Source organism: Phocoena sinus, chromosome 11, assembly GCF_008692025.1.
Source record: "Phocoena sinus isolate mPhoSin1 chromosome 11, mPhoSin1.pri, whole genome shotgun sequence".
NCBI lineage: Eukaryota > Metazoa > Chordata > Mammalia > Artiodactyla > Phocoenidae > Phocoena > Phocoena sinus.
In genome coordinates this window covers 63,297,683-63,315,224 of record NC_045773.1, presented here as the reverse complement: position 1 = coordinate 63,315,224, position 17,542 = coordinate 63,297,683, and the positions used below count along the sequence as shown (strand labels likewise).

The window sequence follows — 17,542 nt, the reverse complement described above, 5'->3', positions numbered from 1 at the left end:
CGGGTTCAGCATGGCTGCAGCAGCCCGGGAACGTGCACAGCGCAGGCGCATGGGTGCGACCAGCTTGGGGGAGGGGAAAGGAGAGCTGGAGGCCTGGGGAGAGCAGTGCGCAGGCGTGAGGGCGGGTTCTGTAACTCCCGCGGCGGGACTCGGAGCGCGCGCAGTGGGTGGGGCGGAAGCGGGCGCGGCGCACCGACCTCCAGCCTCAGCAGGCCTTACTCCACTGCGGGCGGCCTCGCGGGGCAGCCGGGGGAGCCCTGCCTCGGTTCCTTTTCCGCAGGTGGAGGGTGCGGCTTGGGACGCCCAAGCCGGAGTGCAGTGGGAACGCGCGCCGCCGTGCTGTTGTCAGTGGAGGAGAATGGGGCCTGGACCTGGAGTTGTGAGGGTTTGCAGGGTGGGGTCTCTTCCCGGCTGTAGTGTGGTTCCACGACGGGAGTGTTGTCACCGCCCTCGTTGTGCTTGCGGCGGGGAGAGGAGGTGCGGGCGGTTGGTATGGGCGTTTTGTACGGTCTCTTCGTCTTAGGCCGCGTTCTAACCTCTCATTTCCCCTGAGTCTACCTGGAGTTCCTTACTTTATTGAGACCTGCCGGAGCCTGGACTCCTTTGCCTGCTGCAAAACTTGCCGGCCTTTTGATCACTTTTACTTCTTTACTGGGCTTGTCTCGACCATTTCAGTTAAAACACGTAGGCTTTTTCTAAGGCTTTACCCTCTGCTCATGTTGAATAAAACCCATAAAAGTCTAATCTAGGGATGGTTGCCTCCTAAAGGCGACCTTTTACTTGTTCGTGGGCAGTAATCCCTCCCTTGACCCTCAGTGTGGTTCAAATATTCACTGTAGTTCATAACTCCCCCCCCCCACCCGCAGAACGGAACGGAAAGGCCAGCTTGCGCGAGAGTTCTTGGCTTTCCATCTCCCACCTGTAAACTGGGCCGTGTCTGTGTTCCTTTACCACCATTGTACTCGAAGTCCTCTCTTCGGATTAAAGAAATGTATTTTCCTTTTGACCTGGTCAATCTTATCTGTTACTCTGAAGCTCTCCTCCATTTTCTACCAATTAGTATTTTTAACTAATCCCTTAATACGGGTTTCCCAGCCTAAAAAGAAGATAAGAAAGACAACCTTATCAATATTGTATTCCCTTGTGGACTCGCTTATCTAACTCTCAGCTCCCCTGCAGTCAAGACCTGAAATTGTCATCTTAATTTTCCTCTCTCTGCCTCATTCCCCACTCTAGCTCATTTCTTCCACTACTGAAACTGTCCTGGCAAATGTCACCAGGAGCCTGCTAATTGGCAAAGTCAGGAAGCAGTTTTCAGTTCTCACCTTATTTGACCTCTCTGAAGTATTTGACATTTGATCACGCTTCCTTCCTGAAATTCTCTACACTCTTGATTTCTGTGACTACTTCTCACTTGTTTCTTTTCCTGCTAGTCCAACTGTTCCTCTGGTCTCCTTTGTGGACTCTTCTTCTTCGGCCCTGTTGATGTTTGCCAGGATTTTGCCTCAGTTTGCTTCTAGTTCTGTTCATCGTCTCTAAGTAATCTCAGTGGCTCAGAACCTCTCAGATCTGTATTTTTAGTTCAGAGGACTCTCCTGAGCGAAACTCACTACTGAATTTTACCACTTGGATAATCCTCAGACACTTCAACATTTTCAAAATTGATACAATCTGTATGTACCCTAGACCTGCTCCGTCTGTATTATCCAGGTTGATGGCAGCTATTCAATCAAAAAGCCTGGAATCTGGGAGCCATTCTTGATTTCTTTTTCTCACAACATTATATCTCCTAGGCTTATCATTGTGCCTCTAATACAGCCATTGACTCACACTCTGTCCTAGTCCTATCACCTGAGCTGTATCAACAGCTTCCTAACTGATTTCCTTATTTCTAAAGCTGCACTGTTCACTATGGTAGCAACAAGTGGCTGTTTAAATTAACATTAAATACTGTTTTAAATTTAGTTCCTCAGATGCCCTAGCCTCATTTTAAGTTCTCATTAGCCATGTGTGGCTAGTGGCCATCATATTGGATAGCACAAATTATAGAACATTTCCATCATTGAAGAAAGTTCTCTCGAACAGTGCTGCTCTAGATTTTTCTCTCTGCCTCTGCCACAATACTGCCAGGAATGAGCTTTCCAAAATACAACTCTAGCCATATGCTACTGCTTAAGCCCCGTATTAATTTCTCATTGCCTGTGTGATAAAGTCCAAATTCCTGTGCTTGCCAGAGAGGTCTGCCCAGCTCTCCAGTGTCATGTCTAGCCACTTCCTCTTGGGCCCTGTATTCCAGCCGTATTGAACTGTTCCCCAGATACATCATTTTGATTTACACTGTATTTTACACATACTGCTCTCACTACATGAAATACGCTTTTCTCCAGTCCATCTAAGCCCAAATACCATCATCTGAAAAGCCTATCCTTGCCTTCCAAATTGAGTTTGACTGCTCATCCCTTGGTGTTCCTTTCTCTTATGATTGCACCTTTCACAGTGAATGGCATATATGTGATGCCACATGTTTCTCTCCCTTACTAGACTTTGATCTTGAGAACAGGGCCATGTTGTTTTGTTTTTATTTTAAATGCCCCCAGCTCCTGGCTCAGGACCTGGCCAATATGAGGTGCTCACAAAGTGAGCAAATGTTGAAGGAAGTTGATGTTTCCATAAGTATGTGACTTAGGTAAGATTGTAATGTATGTGTTTGGAGCGGGGGCTCCATGCGTAGTATTGGGGAAATAATCATAGACAAAGTTATTGTTGTCAGATAAACATTTGAGACACTGGGATGGTGTGAGGAAAGACTGAACAGAGCAGGTCATTTTCACAGAGCACTGCAGTCCAATCTGGCCCGAGTAAAATATAAGCTACAAGAAGTAGAGCCGGAGGAGATTGGAAGTTACATTTATTTGAGGCAGTATGATGATTTCCGGTGCTGTTAAGTTTGGACCTAGTGGAGAGCCTCTGAAATTTTTTGAGCAATGGCTTGATTGGAATTATGTCATTAGATAGGAATCCTATCTTCATATCCCCAGTGGCTATCACTATACCTGTTAATAAACACCAAATAAAAATGCCACGTGTTGGAAGGAGGTGAGACTGGTGATAGCTAAAATTCATTGAGTTTTTGAAATGTCTCAGGCCCTATTATAAATGCTTTACATGTAGGAACTCTTCTAATGTTTAGAACCCTATAAAGTAGATACTATCGTTATCACTCCCATTTTTCAAATGAAGCGACTGAAGCAAGAGATATTAAATAATTTACTTACAGTTAAACGTGTTTAATAAGTGTACAGAGTTGGGATCTGAACCCAGGCAGTCTGACTCTGGGTGGTATGTTATTCTGGTTAGGCACAGCAGGTTTTTTTTTTTTTTTTTTTTTAGGTACGCGGGCCTCTCACTGCTGTGGCCTCTCCCGTTGCGGAGCACAGGCTCCGGACGCGCAGGCTCAGCGGCCATGGCTTACGGGCCCAGCCGCTCCGTGGCATGTGGGATCTTCCTGGACCGGGGCACGAACCCGTGTCCCCTGCATCGGCAGGCGGACTCTCAACCACTGCGCCAGCAGGGAAGCCCCACAGCAGGTATTTTAAAATCAAAGATTGAAGTTCGAGGAAAAAAAAGATTAGTAGAGGTAGATTTGGAAGTCACCTTTGAGGTGTAGTTTGAATCAGTCATGCAGGTAAGTAGGTGAGATTTATAAGTGAGGAAGTATGGAACAATTTAGTTGTGGGTTAAAGATCACGCTCTGGGTTGCATCCTCACACAGCAAGAATAGGAAGAGAAACCAGTGTAAGAGCATCAAACAAGGAAAAGCAGAACAACATAATATGAGGAAGCCAGAACAAGAGAGGGCTGCAGTGAGGATTTCATGTTTATTGAATGAATGACTAATCAGGAGTTTTTAAGCTTGTTTGTGCCATGCACTTATTTGGCAGTTTGGTGGAGCCTTTGGACCTTGTCTGACAATAACACTTGTAAATGTGTAAATAAAATACACAGTTATCAAAATATTAAAAGAAATGTATGATGATCTAGTAATAATGTGTTCCCTTATTAATAGAATACTAATACAATAAATAAAATGATTTATTGCAGGTCTAAACTCATAGTTGTAGAGGTATTTTGAGATGGCTATGATATGAAAATATTCACTGATGGTGATTTCTATTGATGACATTACAGGTACTGCTAGTACCACAAAGACTTGTTTTCTACATTCATAAAATTAAGTTTCAGTTAATTAGATGTTCTTAAAAATAAAGGTGACTCTTTTTGTTCCATCCAAGTTCATGGACCCCTGAATTTTATGGCATGTGGACTGCAGGTTAAGAAACCCTGTTCTTTTTTTTCTTTTTTTTTCGCCATGCCATGCGGTTTGCGGGATCTTAGTTCCCTGTCCAGGGATTGAACCCGGGTCCCAGCAGTGAACGCGCGGAGCCCTAACCACTGGACTGCCAGGGAATTCCCAAAAACCCCTGTTCTGATTGAATGAAGAGACAAGATCCTGCAGAGGGTGTGAGAGAATGAAGAAAGGGGAAATCTCACTAGGTTGTTGGTGATCATTACTGATATTGGAGAGCAGTTTTGTAGTCTGGGGATAGAATTCAGAGTATGGGGAACGTGAAAAACCCAGGCCAAGTAATTCAGATTGAATCTCATAGAAAGGGGAAGGAAGAGCTACCTTTGTAGGAAGTTACTAGGCATCAGTGTGCACCATGGATTGGCTTTGGAGAGACTGGAGGTAGGTCAGGTAGGTATCACAGCACACATTCACCCATGGAATGAAAAGGAATAAAGTCATAGCATTAGAATTAATCACACCTAGAGGAGAATGCAAACCTCGCTGTGGACCACGAGGTCCCACGTGGTCTTGCTTCTTCCTGCCTCTGGCCTCATCTGCTGTCTGTGCTCTCTTATTCACTAATAATATGCCAGCCACACAGGTCTTCACCTCCCTGAAGGAGCCCGCTCCTTGCCTGCCGCAGGGCCTTCCTCTTCTTCCCCCTCTGCCTGGCTAACTCCTACTCACCCTTCAGATCCCATCTCAATATCATTAGGTTCCCCGTTTCACTTAGTGTCTCTTATGGATCTCAGTTCTTTTCCTTAACAGTACCTTTTACAATTTGGTTTTGTAGATTCGTATGATTACTTGTTTAATGCCTCTTTTCATTAGATTATAAGTTTGGTCATGTAGGTGTCTGGTGCCCAGCATACTACCAGGTACATAGAGGGTAATCAGTAAATATTTGCTAAATAAATAAATGAATGAACCTCGTTGAGCCACAGATTTCTTGTTTATATAATGGCAGTAATAAATTCCAGCCTTGTAGTGTAGTTGACAGGATTGCTGTATTCAAATAATACAGCTAAAAGGGAACAATGAATATGGATGTGAAGAGATCACTGAGCTGGGAATGAGGGTAAAGGTGGGAGCTGGATGGGCAGTCTTACTCTCTGAATTAGGCTGTGGCAGGGAGGAGGAAGAAAATGGGAAGATGAGTGGGGTGCACAGGGAAGGCAGTGGGAGTGAAGATGTCTGTAGAGTGGCCCACAGACATGCCTGGTAAGATTTACTGTTGTTTTTTTTTTGGCTGTGTTGGGTCTTCATTGCTGCGCGCGGGCTTTCTCTAGTTGCAGTGAGCGGGGGCTACTCTTTGTTGCGGTGCGCGGGCTTCTCATTGCGGTGGTTTCTCTTATTGCAGAGCACGGGCTCTAGGCCCATAGGCTTCAGTAGTTGTGGCACGAGGGTTCAGTAGTTGTGGCTTGTGGGCTCTAGAGCACAGGCTCAGTAGTTGTGGCACATGGGCTTAGTTGTTCTGTGGCAGGCATGTGGGATCTTCCTGGACCGGGGCCCAAACCCGTGTCCCCTGCTTTGGCAGGCAAATTCCTAACCACTGCACCACCAGGGAACCCCAGATTTACTGTTGAAATATCCATGTTAGAAGGAATGACCTGTCATTCATCTAATGCTTGAAGGCTCTTCTAGGCCCAGCTTCAACACCTTCAGTAACCAACAGCACATTTATTCATCCAATGAGTAGTCACTTGCTGGTGGGCCTTCTTGGTAGATGCTGAAAATGGAAAAATACCAGGAAGAGATCCTTGAGACCTTGCAGTGGAAGTGAGGTGACCGAAGCAGACATAAACAGAAGAGCATAATACAATACAAATGATGGTAAGGACAGGCCGGTGCTGTGGAAGCATACTGAAGAAGTCACTCATCTCCACTCTGGGTTCCAAGGCTCCCTGAGGGAGGTGAGATTTCATCTCAAATGATGTATAGAGATAGGTTAAGTGGATCCAGATCATTAAGGATCATACCAAGGAAAGCAGATTGTAGAGAGCCATTGAAGGCTTTCTTGAAAAAGTATGATGTGATCAAATGTGCCTAATAAAAAGATCTTTGCGGCAGCACTGGAAAATAAGAATAAGATTGGAGAAGGAGCAGTTCTAAGAAAATTGCAGTGACCCAGGAAAAAGACAAGCAAACCAATGAGGGCCTGAACTAGTGGGAATGGAGGACAGACTAAAGAGATATGGAAGAGGTAGAATTGATAGGACTTGGTGAACAGTTGCTTGAGAAGGTTTAAGGAAGATGAAGTTGTCAAGGTTGACTGCCGTATTTGTGACTCATCTGATTGGGTGGACGGTCAATTACACACTGAGGTCTTGAATACGGGAGCGTAAACATGCTGGGAAGGGAAGGTGGTGAGTTTAGCTTTGTAAATTTTGAGATAGAGCTACATTCAGTGTAGTAATTCCTGAACTTAATTTGCCTAAAAATTCATTATTGAACATTCAACAGAGGTTTATGAGACATCATGTAAAATAGAAAACTCACTAAAATTTTAAATATGAAGGCACAGTTTGAAAACCACAAGACTGCTTTTCATTTAAAACTTACCCTTAGACATTTTTGAGATAGTAGGGGAAAAATGAACACAGATTGGGTTAAAGGAAGTTAAGCAATCATTTTAAATTTTGTTGCTTGTGGTGATAGGATGGTAGTTACATTAAGGAAGAAGTCATTATAGATACCCGTAGAAATGTTTCCTGGTGAAATAAAATGATAGAATTTGTTTAAATACTCCAGAAAAAAAAAGTGTGTGGAACAGGAGAATAGATGAAACAAAAATGGAAGACTTTTAGAATGATGAAAATTGTTGAAACTTAAACAAGACTACATGGAGGCTTAATAGATTCTTTTGTGTATGTTTGAAATTTTCCATAGTAAAAAAAAAATTAAACTTAGTCATAGATCCAAAGGAAATCAGTTAGTGGAATACAAATATTATAATTATATAATTAATCAACACTGAGGTCATAAGTATATTTTGAATTTGTGGCAAGACTTGTGACAGACCAGAGGTCAAATAGATGACATATATCACTCGGGCAGTTAATTGGGAGATGCTTTCTGAGTGTTAGTGCACAGACTTAACCTCACGTTTATGCCTCAGATGATCTAATACAGTTGTCTGGGATGCCGTATGTTTAAGATAATTATACTGAGGTGGTTGGTTCGCGGTAATTCTCGCTTCTCTGGGAATAGCTCTAAGACACAGAGGTGATATTGTGCCTGGCCATCACTAATTGATCCCGAGGTCCACACCTGATATAAGCTGAGCCCGTCTGATGGTCCCTCTCAGCAACGTGAAATTTGAAAGATAGAGGCTAGAGGACTTTGAAGGTGCGGCATATTAATGGCAACTCAACCCTTGCTGCTAAGGACCCTGTGGTTCCTCTTCCTGAGCCTAGCTGATTCCACCCATCTTTTGATTTTCTGAGCTAGCTCTGTATCCGTCCAATAAATCGCCCCTTTAAAAGTTAAGTTAGCTTGAGTTGGTTTCTGTTGCTTACAACCAAAAATGACCTTATTAAATATAATAAATGATTACATAAAAATTACTGTGTAAACATGTTTGGTGTTTTATTACATCTGTGTTGAAATAAATTTAAAAATGAAAAATTGCTACTATCAAATTTACAGTTTAAACAATTTCTTGAGGGACCCTATTTTGTGGAGAGTACAGTTTGAGAACTGCTGTACAGCAGCATCCAAGTGGAGATACCTAAAGGCAGTTGGGTGTATGGATGGTGTGGAATCAGAGCCAGATCTGAGCTGAAGGGGGAAATTTGGAAAACGTCGGCAAATAGATGGTAATGGAAGACAAGTGGGAGTAGATGCCATTGAGAGCAGGGGTATAGTATAAGAAGAAAAGAGGATGAGGACAAAACTCCAGGGATACCAGCACTTAAGGGGTAGCTGGAAAAAAGGAGTCCATGAAGGTGACAAGACGCCAGAGAAATGGGAGGAAAAACTAGGAGAGAGTGCTGTCAGGGATGCCAAAAAAAATAGACCGTTTTAGGAAGGAGGGCATGGCCAACAGTGTCAAATGTTGCCAAGACTGCAAAGAGTCCATTTGATTTAGCAACACAAAGATGTTGAACCACTTCATTGTTGAGTGTTAAGGATTAAATGGAAAGTATGAAAGTAGAGAGGTGGTTGCCCATGGCTTTTTCAGGAAACTTGGCTCTGTCAATAGAAAGAAGATGGGGCAGGACTAGGAAGGGATGGAGAGCTGAGTGTTAGAAAGCTGTGACCTACTGGGTTTACAGGTGTGATGCCTTTATTTTCAGAGGCATTCATGTCTCATGACCAAAGACACTGAGTTACTGGCATGCAGAACTGGTGCTTTGCCCTTCTCTTGACCACAATTCCCACTTTCCCAAACTGATGAGAGACTGTTTTTGAGATATGTATTAATGGAGGTTGTTGCAGGGTCCTGACAGGAAGAGGATTACATAGAGGGAAGCGTAGTTATAAATGTTTGAACTGGTTCCCATTTGTTCTGGGAGAGAAAGGAGTTAACCACAACCTTGCCGTCATCTTGATGATGGGTAGTTATATTTCTCCGCATGCTGGACTTGTCTACACTGTACTCTCAGTGGAGAACGTGGACCCCCTTTGCCTCATTCCTTCCACCCAGGGTGGTTGCAGGGTCTGCTCTAACTGTTCCTAGCCCTCCCACCAGTCCTCTTCCTCCTGTGCCCCCTCCTCCCCCAGACATCCTTCCAAACAGTGTTGTATCTGGGATATGATACATTCATTAACCAATTGCCACCCCCAAAAATGAATGGGGCTCTTTGGAGGGTGCGTTTATTTTGGGTCCCCCACCCCATTTCTGACCACACATAGAACAACGTTCAGCAAACAGTGGTTTCTGAGCAAGAGTCAGCCCATATATTTTTATATGGCCCAAGAACTCAGAGGGTTTTTACATTTGTAAATGGTTGGAAAAAAAAAGAAAGCAAAAGAATTCTATTTTGTGACTCATGAAAATTATATGAACTTTAAGTTTCAGTGTTCCTTAGTAAAAAGGTTAAGAACAAAACTCCAAGGAACAAAGATTTGCTATCGGGTCTTTTACAGAAAATATTTGCTCACCACTGGTTTAGAACTCCAGGTGGCTGTGTGTCATCTATCTCCACCAGCTGGTGATGTCAATAGACCTCCTTTCTATCAATACTTTCCTAAGGGCTGAATCTTCCCCACCGCAGGACCTACTGACGGATTAATCCACAAAGGATGAGACATTAGGAAAATGTTCTACTTTTTTTTTTCTTGGAGTGTAACACAATGATTTCCAAGCCCAGCCTAACCCTGGCACTCTGCCCACCCCCACCACACATGCACACACTCACACACACATATGTACCCTTTTCAGAATATGCAGGAGGTCATGGGGGTGTTTTTGTTTGGGGCTGTTATGGCTGCTGTTATTTGTTTCTCAAAAGAGAGTATGGATTTTGAAAGGACCATATTCACATAGATTGATTTCTAAGATTACTTAATTGCCACATTAGATCTTTCTCACTGCCTCTTCCCCCACCCCTTCTGTCTTTCTTTTTCTTCTCTATCAAACTTGCAGCATATACACTGACAGTTTCTTCCTCACCTCCCACTTACTTCTCAGCCCACCACAATCTGGAGTCCACTCCCACTCCAACGCTGAAACTGCTCTCAACACATTTGTCACCCATCTCATAATTACCAAATCTAAGGACACTTTCCCGTCCTCCCTTGACTTCTGAGTAGCATTTGATAATGCTGACCTTGCCCTTCTTCATGGAACACTTCTGTTTCTCTACATCTGCTTCTTCTTTATTCTTCTCTTAGCTCTCTGGATGCTCCTAGTGCCACCAGATTCTTACAAATTAGTGTATTTCAGTGACCTGCTTATTATCTAGCATCAGTGCCAAGCCCAGCCTCCTATACTGTGTTCTGGACTGCTTGGCCATGTATTTTCCAGCCTTCCTGGACGGTTGGCTTCCTGTTAGATTCTCTCAGTAGGAGGTTTGGGTGGGAGATCAGATGGCAGGAGAAACCAAGAAGCTTCCTGCTTTAGTTTCTAAGAGAGTGGCAGCTCCTGGTACCAGCAGCAAGAATGGGTGATTCTGGACTCCAGCTTCCTGGGCAGAGGAAATACCTTCTCAGTGATCCAGCTTTGATGGAGATGGCGCCTCTTTGGTAGATCCAGAAGTGACTGTGATGGTGTCTCCTCCAGGACAACAGCAGGTGTAGACATGAATTCCAGCTCAGGGGCGAGAGCTGCTTCTGATTTCCAGGTTTTCCTCTGTCGTATTTGCACCTCCAGCCTCTCTCTTTTTCCCTCTTGCATGTCTTGCCTTTTTAAAAATACCTTTGTAACCAATCTCTATATTAAATCCCCTCAGTCTGAAATACCTAGAGTGATCATACCTTCCTGACTGGATCCTGGATGATACTGAATAACTGGTATGAGTTTGGGGTTTGAACCCAATCTGACCTGTGTCCTTGTGTCACTTCCCCCTCCCTCTGCACAGTCTACGTGGGTGATCTTGTCCACTGCCTCTGCTTCAGCATTTGTGCAGATGACTCCCAAATTAAGGTTCTTCAGCCCACACCTGAGATCCATACCCGTCTACTTCATGCCTCCTGGTTACCCTGGCACCTCAAATTCAACACAAAACTGAACTTAATTCTCTGCTTCTATGACTTTCTTTTCTATTTCAACTCAGTCCATCATTGATCAGCCACCTAGGCTGGAGACCTTGCTGTTACCTCTCCTTGACCCCTCCACATCCAATTATCAGCCAAGCGCTTTAGATTCAACTTCCTAATTACATCAATATTTGATTCCCTCCATCTCCTCTGTACAAGACTTAATTCAAGCTCTTACCATGTCTCGCCTAAAGTATTGCTATGCTGCTACCAGAGGGCAGTGTGTGTGTATGTGTGTGCAACTTTTAATTTTGTTGTCATATACATCACAAAGTCTATGTGTGGACTCTTGACCAGCAGTTTGGCCTCAGTTCTTTTCAAGCTCCAGACCATTATTGGAAGCATCAGAACGATTTTTCTAAAATGTTAAAAATGATTGTGTCACCCTTCGGTTTAAAGTCTCTATCATCTGTAAAATAAAAAACACCCTCCTTGGGACTTCCTTGGCGGTCCAGTGGTTAAGACTCTGCACTTTCACTGCAGGGGGCACGGGTTCTATCCCTGGTCAGGAAACTAAGATCTCGCATGCCGCCCGGCTTGGCAAAAAACCCCCCAAAAAACAAAAAACAAAAACACCCTCCTTGTGGCATAACAGAGCCTATGTGATCTGGCTCTTGCCTAAATTTCTAGCTCATCTTAAATCAGCTATACCCTAATCAAAATTTAAAAAATAAATAAAAAGTGAGTAATTCCTGAAAAAAAATTTTTTTCTAGCTCATCTTGACACCCCACCCCCACCCCCTGCCCCTTACCAAACAGGGAAACATGAGCAGCCTCCAAACATTCATGCCCAACTATACAGAGGTCTCCAAAGAAAGGAGCTCTGAAGGCCTTTGACCGTCACCCATTTGCCTACCCCTTGCCCTGGAAGGCTTTTCTCTTCTCTCCCATTCTGCTGGTCTGTTTTTTCTTCAAGACTCTTAGTAGCCTTCCTAATTACATCCCACCTATTTCTCCATCCTCATGAAATAAATACTGCCAAAACACACTTGGCATGGTCTTATTTGAATATGTTACATTGTATGTACTTATTTATTCAGTGACCACCCCCACTCCCTCCAACTTAGACTCTAAACTCTTTGAAAGCAGGAATATGCCTTATTCATCTTGGTATTTCTAGCCCTGGACCTAATGCTTGTTACATTTTCAGTCTATTTCTGCAGAAGGAAGAGAGCTAAAGCCTGAAGGAGAATAAATTTTGTGAGAAAGAGGAGGGGGCTTGGGAGGTAGAAGACAGGGTCTGAAGAGCCCTGGGGGGTTACCATGGGAAGATGAACTTACCCAGTTTATTATTCGGCCACAGGGCAGTGCTGCTCAGAAGAGTCCCTTAGTGGGGTTACAGGCTGAGGCTGACTGCCAGATACTAAAGAGGGATCCTCACCAGGAGGCAGACATTCCTCCACTGCCTCCCCAACCCATCTACAGCCCCTAGGCTGGCCTGGTAAAAGAGCCTAGTCCTAAGAAGGGTGCTCGCTCCTGGTCTCTCCCCAGCGACCGATGACGTCAAACCCTACACTTTCTGTGATTGGCTTAGCCAGAATGACAAGAGAAGTTATGGGAAGTGAGCTGGAGAAACATGATCTGGGAAGGAATCTGGGGACCTGGGTCAGCCGTCTGGTAGCTCCAAGCCCACTGGGAGGTGTGAAGATATGGATCATGAGCTGAGCCAGGGAGCTGCGCTGCTACGGCTGCTACCCCTTCTGTGGCTGCTGCCCCAGTCCTGGACTGCCCCTGAAGGTATGGCAGTACCTCCCCTTTACTTCCATCCTGACTGGGGTAGAACCTAGGGAGCCGGGGCATTTGAAAGCGGTGAAAGTGCTTTGTAAGTGGTGAAAGTATTATGAGAGAGTGGAAACGATAGCAGAATTGGGAAAGAGAGCTATACTATGAATGGATGGCAAACAATGCCAGAGGTGCTTTGTAGGTTTCATTGAAGACAATCTCTTGAAGCAGAGATTATTATCTCCACTTTCCAGATGAAGGAAATGAGACTCAGAGTTTAAGTAACTTGTGGAAGTTCACCCCGTTGGAAAGTGGTAGAGCAGGGATTTGAGCAAAACAAATGTTATTTCCACTGTTCCTACTTGGGAGTCTACTCTGCACTCTGTCATCAGTTCACCTTATGATTCTTGAAAAGTCTCTTAACTTTATTGGTCCTTAGTTCCTTCTTTGAAAAGAATGGGGCAGAATGGAAGAAGAATCTGGAAGACCCCTCTTACTCTATCATTCTGGGTATTGGGTTTTGAGTAGAAGATTTCCTCCTGGCTGGGGAGATTCCTGCCAGGAGCTTCAAAGAATTAGAGATTATTTCCTGCAGCTATGGTGCCATTCCCCCAGTCCTGTCTTTGCAAGGTCTGCAGGGTTGAGGGAGGGGAAGTTATTTTCAGAGAGGCCTGGTGCCAACGAAGCGGCTGAAAAGAAGCCTGGAGAGTGGTTTTTCAGTCTGCCATGTGTGTCTGGGGATGGGATGGGATGGGATGGGATGGGGCAGTGCCATCTATGGCTTAGGGAGGCCACCGCCATTCCTTCACATATCCACGTGAAGACTGGGAGCCCATCCAGGCCCTTCACAAGTCAATAGGATGGCTTCCCGGGGATCAGGCAAAGGTGGAGACCTTTGGGAGGATGTAACCCTATGCCAGGATGCATGGTTTGGTGAGCAGAATGCAGGTTTGATTTTAGCTGCCACTTACCTCTTTGGCTGGGTGCCTTTAGGCACAAAGATACAACCAACATTGTGATTCTGAATTACTTGTTACAACTTTAATCAGTTGGCCTTTTTATGGGCTGGGTAAGTTAGGCGAGATCCCGTAATTTCTTTTCTGCTCCCACCGGGAGGCAACCCACCTCTCCCCCCTCTACCTGAAGCAGGCCTTGCTGTTTTCTAAGCGAAAGAGGAGGTAGCTCCCACCTCCTTGGACACCACTCTGTCTCTTTTGCAGCTCCTACTCCAGGGTGGAGGGATGAGCTGCAAAACCACACGTTCCTGCACACAATGTACTGCCAGATCGGGAATCCCAACGTGGGGCTCTCCGAATCCTACAACGAGGACCAGCTTTTCTCCTTCGACTTCTCCCAGAATATCCGAGTGCCTCGCCTGCCTGAATTTGCTGACTGGGCTCACAAGTCTCGAGATACTTCCAACATTTTCTTTGACAAAGCATTCTGCCGGGCGATCGTCGAGGAAATTGGCCCAGAGCTTGAAGGGCAGATCCCAGTGTCTAGAGGTCAGGGGATATTTTGGGGGGTGGGCTGCCCTCTTAACCTCATGATACACTGAATTACTCCCCTTCTCACCAGCTCCCCATCTCTCCTGCTTTCTGGTTCTCTCCTTGGATATTGATTTTTCTACCACTCATGATCTGTACTCTGTTTTTGTTTTGGGGCAGAAGAAAAGTCCCTGGGATGTAGTAGGCATTCAAAACTACGGAACTGAATGAATTCAACAGAGGCCAACAGACGCCTACTGAGTATTAGGGCTTGTGCTGCGATGCTCAGCAAGATGGAGGGGAGAATAGAAGCATCTGATGATGTGCCTACATTTTATTTTATTTTATTATTTTTTTTCCAAAAAATTTGAGTTTGTTAGGAAATGCTGATGGATCATAGTAGATGAAAGCCCCAGCTGAGGTAGTGAAATGGTACTAAGTGCCTTGGTAAACTAGGCTTAACTACATAGGTTAATCAAGCTCTGTTAATGATTATTTATTTTATTATTCTACCATATTTGTTTGGGCATCATCATGTGTTTTTTTATTGAAGTATAGTTGATACACCATGCTGCGCCCGTCTCTGCGGCACAGCAAAGTGACCCAGCCATACACATACATACATTCCTTTATCCCAGGAAATTGGATGTAGTTCCCCGTGCCACACAGCAGGACCTTACTGTCCATCCATTCTAAACGTAATAGTTTGCAATCATAATGTGTTTTTAATGTGCATTTGCCAAGATTTAAACTACAATACCATATCAAAACTGAGTTGACATTAATTGGATGATGAGGTAAATTAAAAAAAAGTATGGATGTGATCAGGATGTCTTTCAAATATATCCAAACATATAGCTCCTTGAAACTACCCTTAAAATTAGTATTTTCAATTTTTTTTTACTGATTGGTTCTTTTTTTTTTTTTGGTGGTGGTGGTGATCTTTATTTTCTTAAATTTAATTTTTATTTTATATTAGAATATAGTTGATTTACAATGTTGTGTTAGTTTCAGGGGCACAACAAAGTGATTCAGTTACACATATACATATGTCCGTTCTTTCTGAGATTCTTCTCCCGTATAGGTTATTACAGAGTATCAAGTAGGTTTCCCTGTGCTATACAGTAGGTCCCTGTTGATTATCGATCTTATATATAGTAGTGTGTATCTGTTCATCCCAAAGTCCTAATTAAAATGTGCCTGCATTTTAATGAGAAGACAGAGTGTGATCAGTTGCTGATGTGAGGTCCAGACAGGAAGTGTTGCAGGAAGTCAGGGTGGAGGGTCCAGAGTGGCCTGGCTCTGGTCCAGGTCTGGTTCTTGCCTAGACAAAGACCTCCCTCAGAGCCCTATCTCCCCCTCTCTCATGTCCCCTCCGTATGCCACATCCCCTCCACACACAGGGGTCCCATCTAAGTTAGTCGCTTCTTTCCCTCACCTCAGTACCCCCACAGGCCTCCCCATCGCTGAGGTGTTCACTCTGAAGCCCCTGGAGTTCGGCAAGCCCAACACACTGGTCTGTTTCATCAGCAACCTCTTCCCACCCACACTGACGGTGAACTGGCAGCATGATTCGGCCCCTGTGGAAGGAGCAAGGCCCACTTTTGTCTCAGCCGTCGATGGACTCACCTTCCAGGCCTTTTCTTACTTAAACTTCACACCAGCACCCTCTGATCTTTTCTCCTGCATTGTGACTCATGAGATTGACAGCTACACAGCAATCGTCTTTTGGGGTGAGACACTTCTCCATGGAAGCCTAGTTCCTTTGCGGGGCAGAAGGGGGTAGACCCACAGGAGGACTTCTTTCTCCACTGGGCCCTTGTTTAGTCTGTTCTCACTCTGAGCTGACCTCAATCTTCCATGCCTCAGTTTCTCCCTTGCCATTCCAGACACCCGTGTCATTCCCCTGGGGCTCCCCAACCAGGTCTCTGGGCTGACTGGCTCCCCTTTTGCTCTAGTGCCCCAGAATGTGCTGCCCTCCGATCTTCTGGAGAACGTGCTGTGCGGTATAGCCTTTGGCCTGGGTGTGCTGGGCATCGTTGTTGGCTCAGTCCTCATCATCTACTTCCGAAAACCTTGCTCAGGTGGTATGTCAGGGCATCTGGAGAGGGCATGTGTGGGTGTGCCGGGACCGACCTGTGGCCCGGGGAGCGCATACAGTGGTCCTCAGGCCCTTGGTGGGGAGGCCTGTGTTGGGCACCGTGGGACATCCTCCTGGTTGAGGTCCCAAATACACACACCCAGTTCTAGGTCATGAGAATGGCTTTGCGTGGGAGAGGAGTGATGTGGGGGGCTGGAGGAAGGGTGCTTGGAGATGATTTGGAGAGAAGGAGAGATCAACTTCTATAGGGTGTGTTGCAGGCCGGAAAGGGCCTTTGGGGACGATGAGGATCCCCCTGATGGCTTTCCTCCATCCTTCTCTCTCCTCAGACTGACTCTTCCTGACCAGAGTCTGAGGCCAACAGCTGCAGCCATCCAAGCAAGAGGTGTTCAAGTTTCTCACATCCTACCCAGGATCTCTCCTTCTCAGAGCAGGAGGCCCTGGGCCTTCCGTCTGTGTGTGTGTGTGTGTGTGTGTGTGTGTGTGTGTGTGGTGTGTGGTGTGTGTGTGTGTGTGTACAGGTTTCTCAGCTGGGGGCTCTGCTGTCCCTGGGCTTTTGCATCCAGGGGAACCCAGAGTGGCTTTCCTATCACGACCACATCACTACCATGTCAAAGCAATAAATCTCATTTCTTAATATCAGTGTGGCTTCTTTTTTCACTCATGATATTTATTTCTGGATATTTTAACTTGAGTAAGTTGTCATGTCAAATTCAACAAGCCTTAACCTGACACGTCTGCCCTCCTTAGGGAGAGAAATGGGAAAACCCCTAATTCCTCAGCTGATTCCCGTTCCCTGGTCTCGGTACAGCACGATGGCTTTTACTCCTATCAGTTTGTGCAAAATATGTGAGCAATGAAGGCAGAGCCACTTTTTGATAATCTGCTCACAGAATGGTGGAGGAAGCTGCTTGCAGGTTTTTTTGGATCTTTTTTGCAATTTACTGTTTGTGGAAATGTTTATGCCTAGTATAGGCTGCCTTGAGGAATATATAACTGCCTTCAACCTACATCATAGCTGAGAAAACAAGAGCTCATAATGGAAAAATAAGCCTTCAGATGCTATTCTAACTCAGTCATTCCGGTTTTGTGAAAAGAGTAAAATCCAAAGTTCTTGAAATGAAGCGTGAACAGCCTGGAAGGGCCCAGAATTCATGTGTCCTTTCAGACGATCTGTTTGTT

At 45.0% G+C, this 17,542-nt stretch overlaps 1 protein-coding gene across 3 annotated transcripts; it reads left to right on the top strand.

Moving 5' to 3' along the window:
• The first annotated feature begins 137 nt into the window (after positions 1-137).
• Positions 138-16,997, top strand: LOC116762323 (HLA class II histocompatibility antigen, DM alpha chain). Of its 3 annotated transcripts, XM_032649172.1 has the most exons (7): positions 138-2,686; positions 3,391-3,587; positions 12,542-12,787; positions 13,993-14,277; positions 15,714-15,992; positions 16,218-16,346; positions 16,690-16,997. In XM_032649172.1, the coding sequence occupies exons 3-7, from the start codon at positions 12,700-12,702 to the stop codon at positions 16,692-16,694; spliced, it is 786 nt and encodes a 261-aa protein (XP_032505063.1). In that variant the 5' UTR covers positions 138-2,686; positions 3,391-3,587; positions 12,542-12,699; the 3' UTR covers positions 16,695-16,997. The 3 variants fall into 3 exon arrangements, with proteins under 3 accessions (XP_032505063.1, XP_032505062.1, XP_032505064.1); XM_032649171.1 differs by lacking the exon at positions 12,542-12,787 and having other exon boundaries at positions 152-2,686; XM_032649173.1 differs by having other exon boundaries at positions 166-3,587; positions 16,218-16,343.
• Positions 16,998-17,542: the final 545 nt, after the last annotated feature.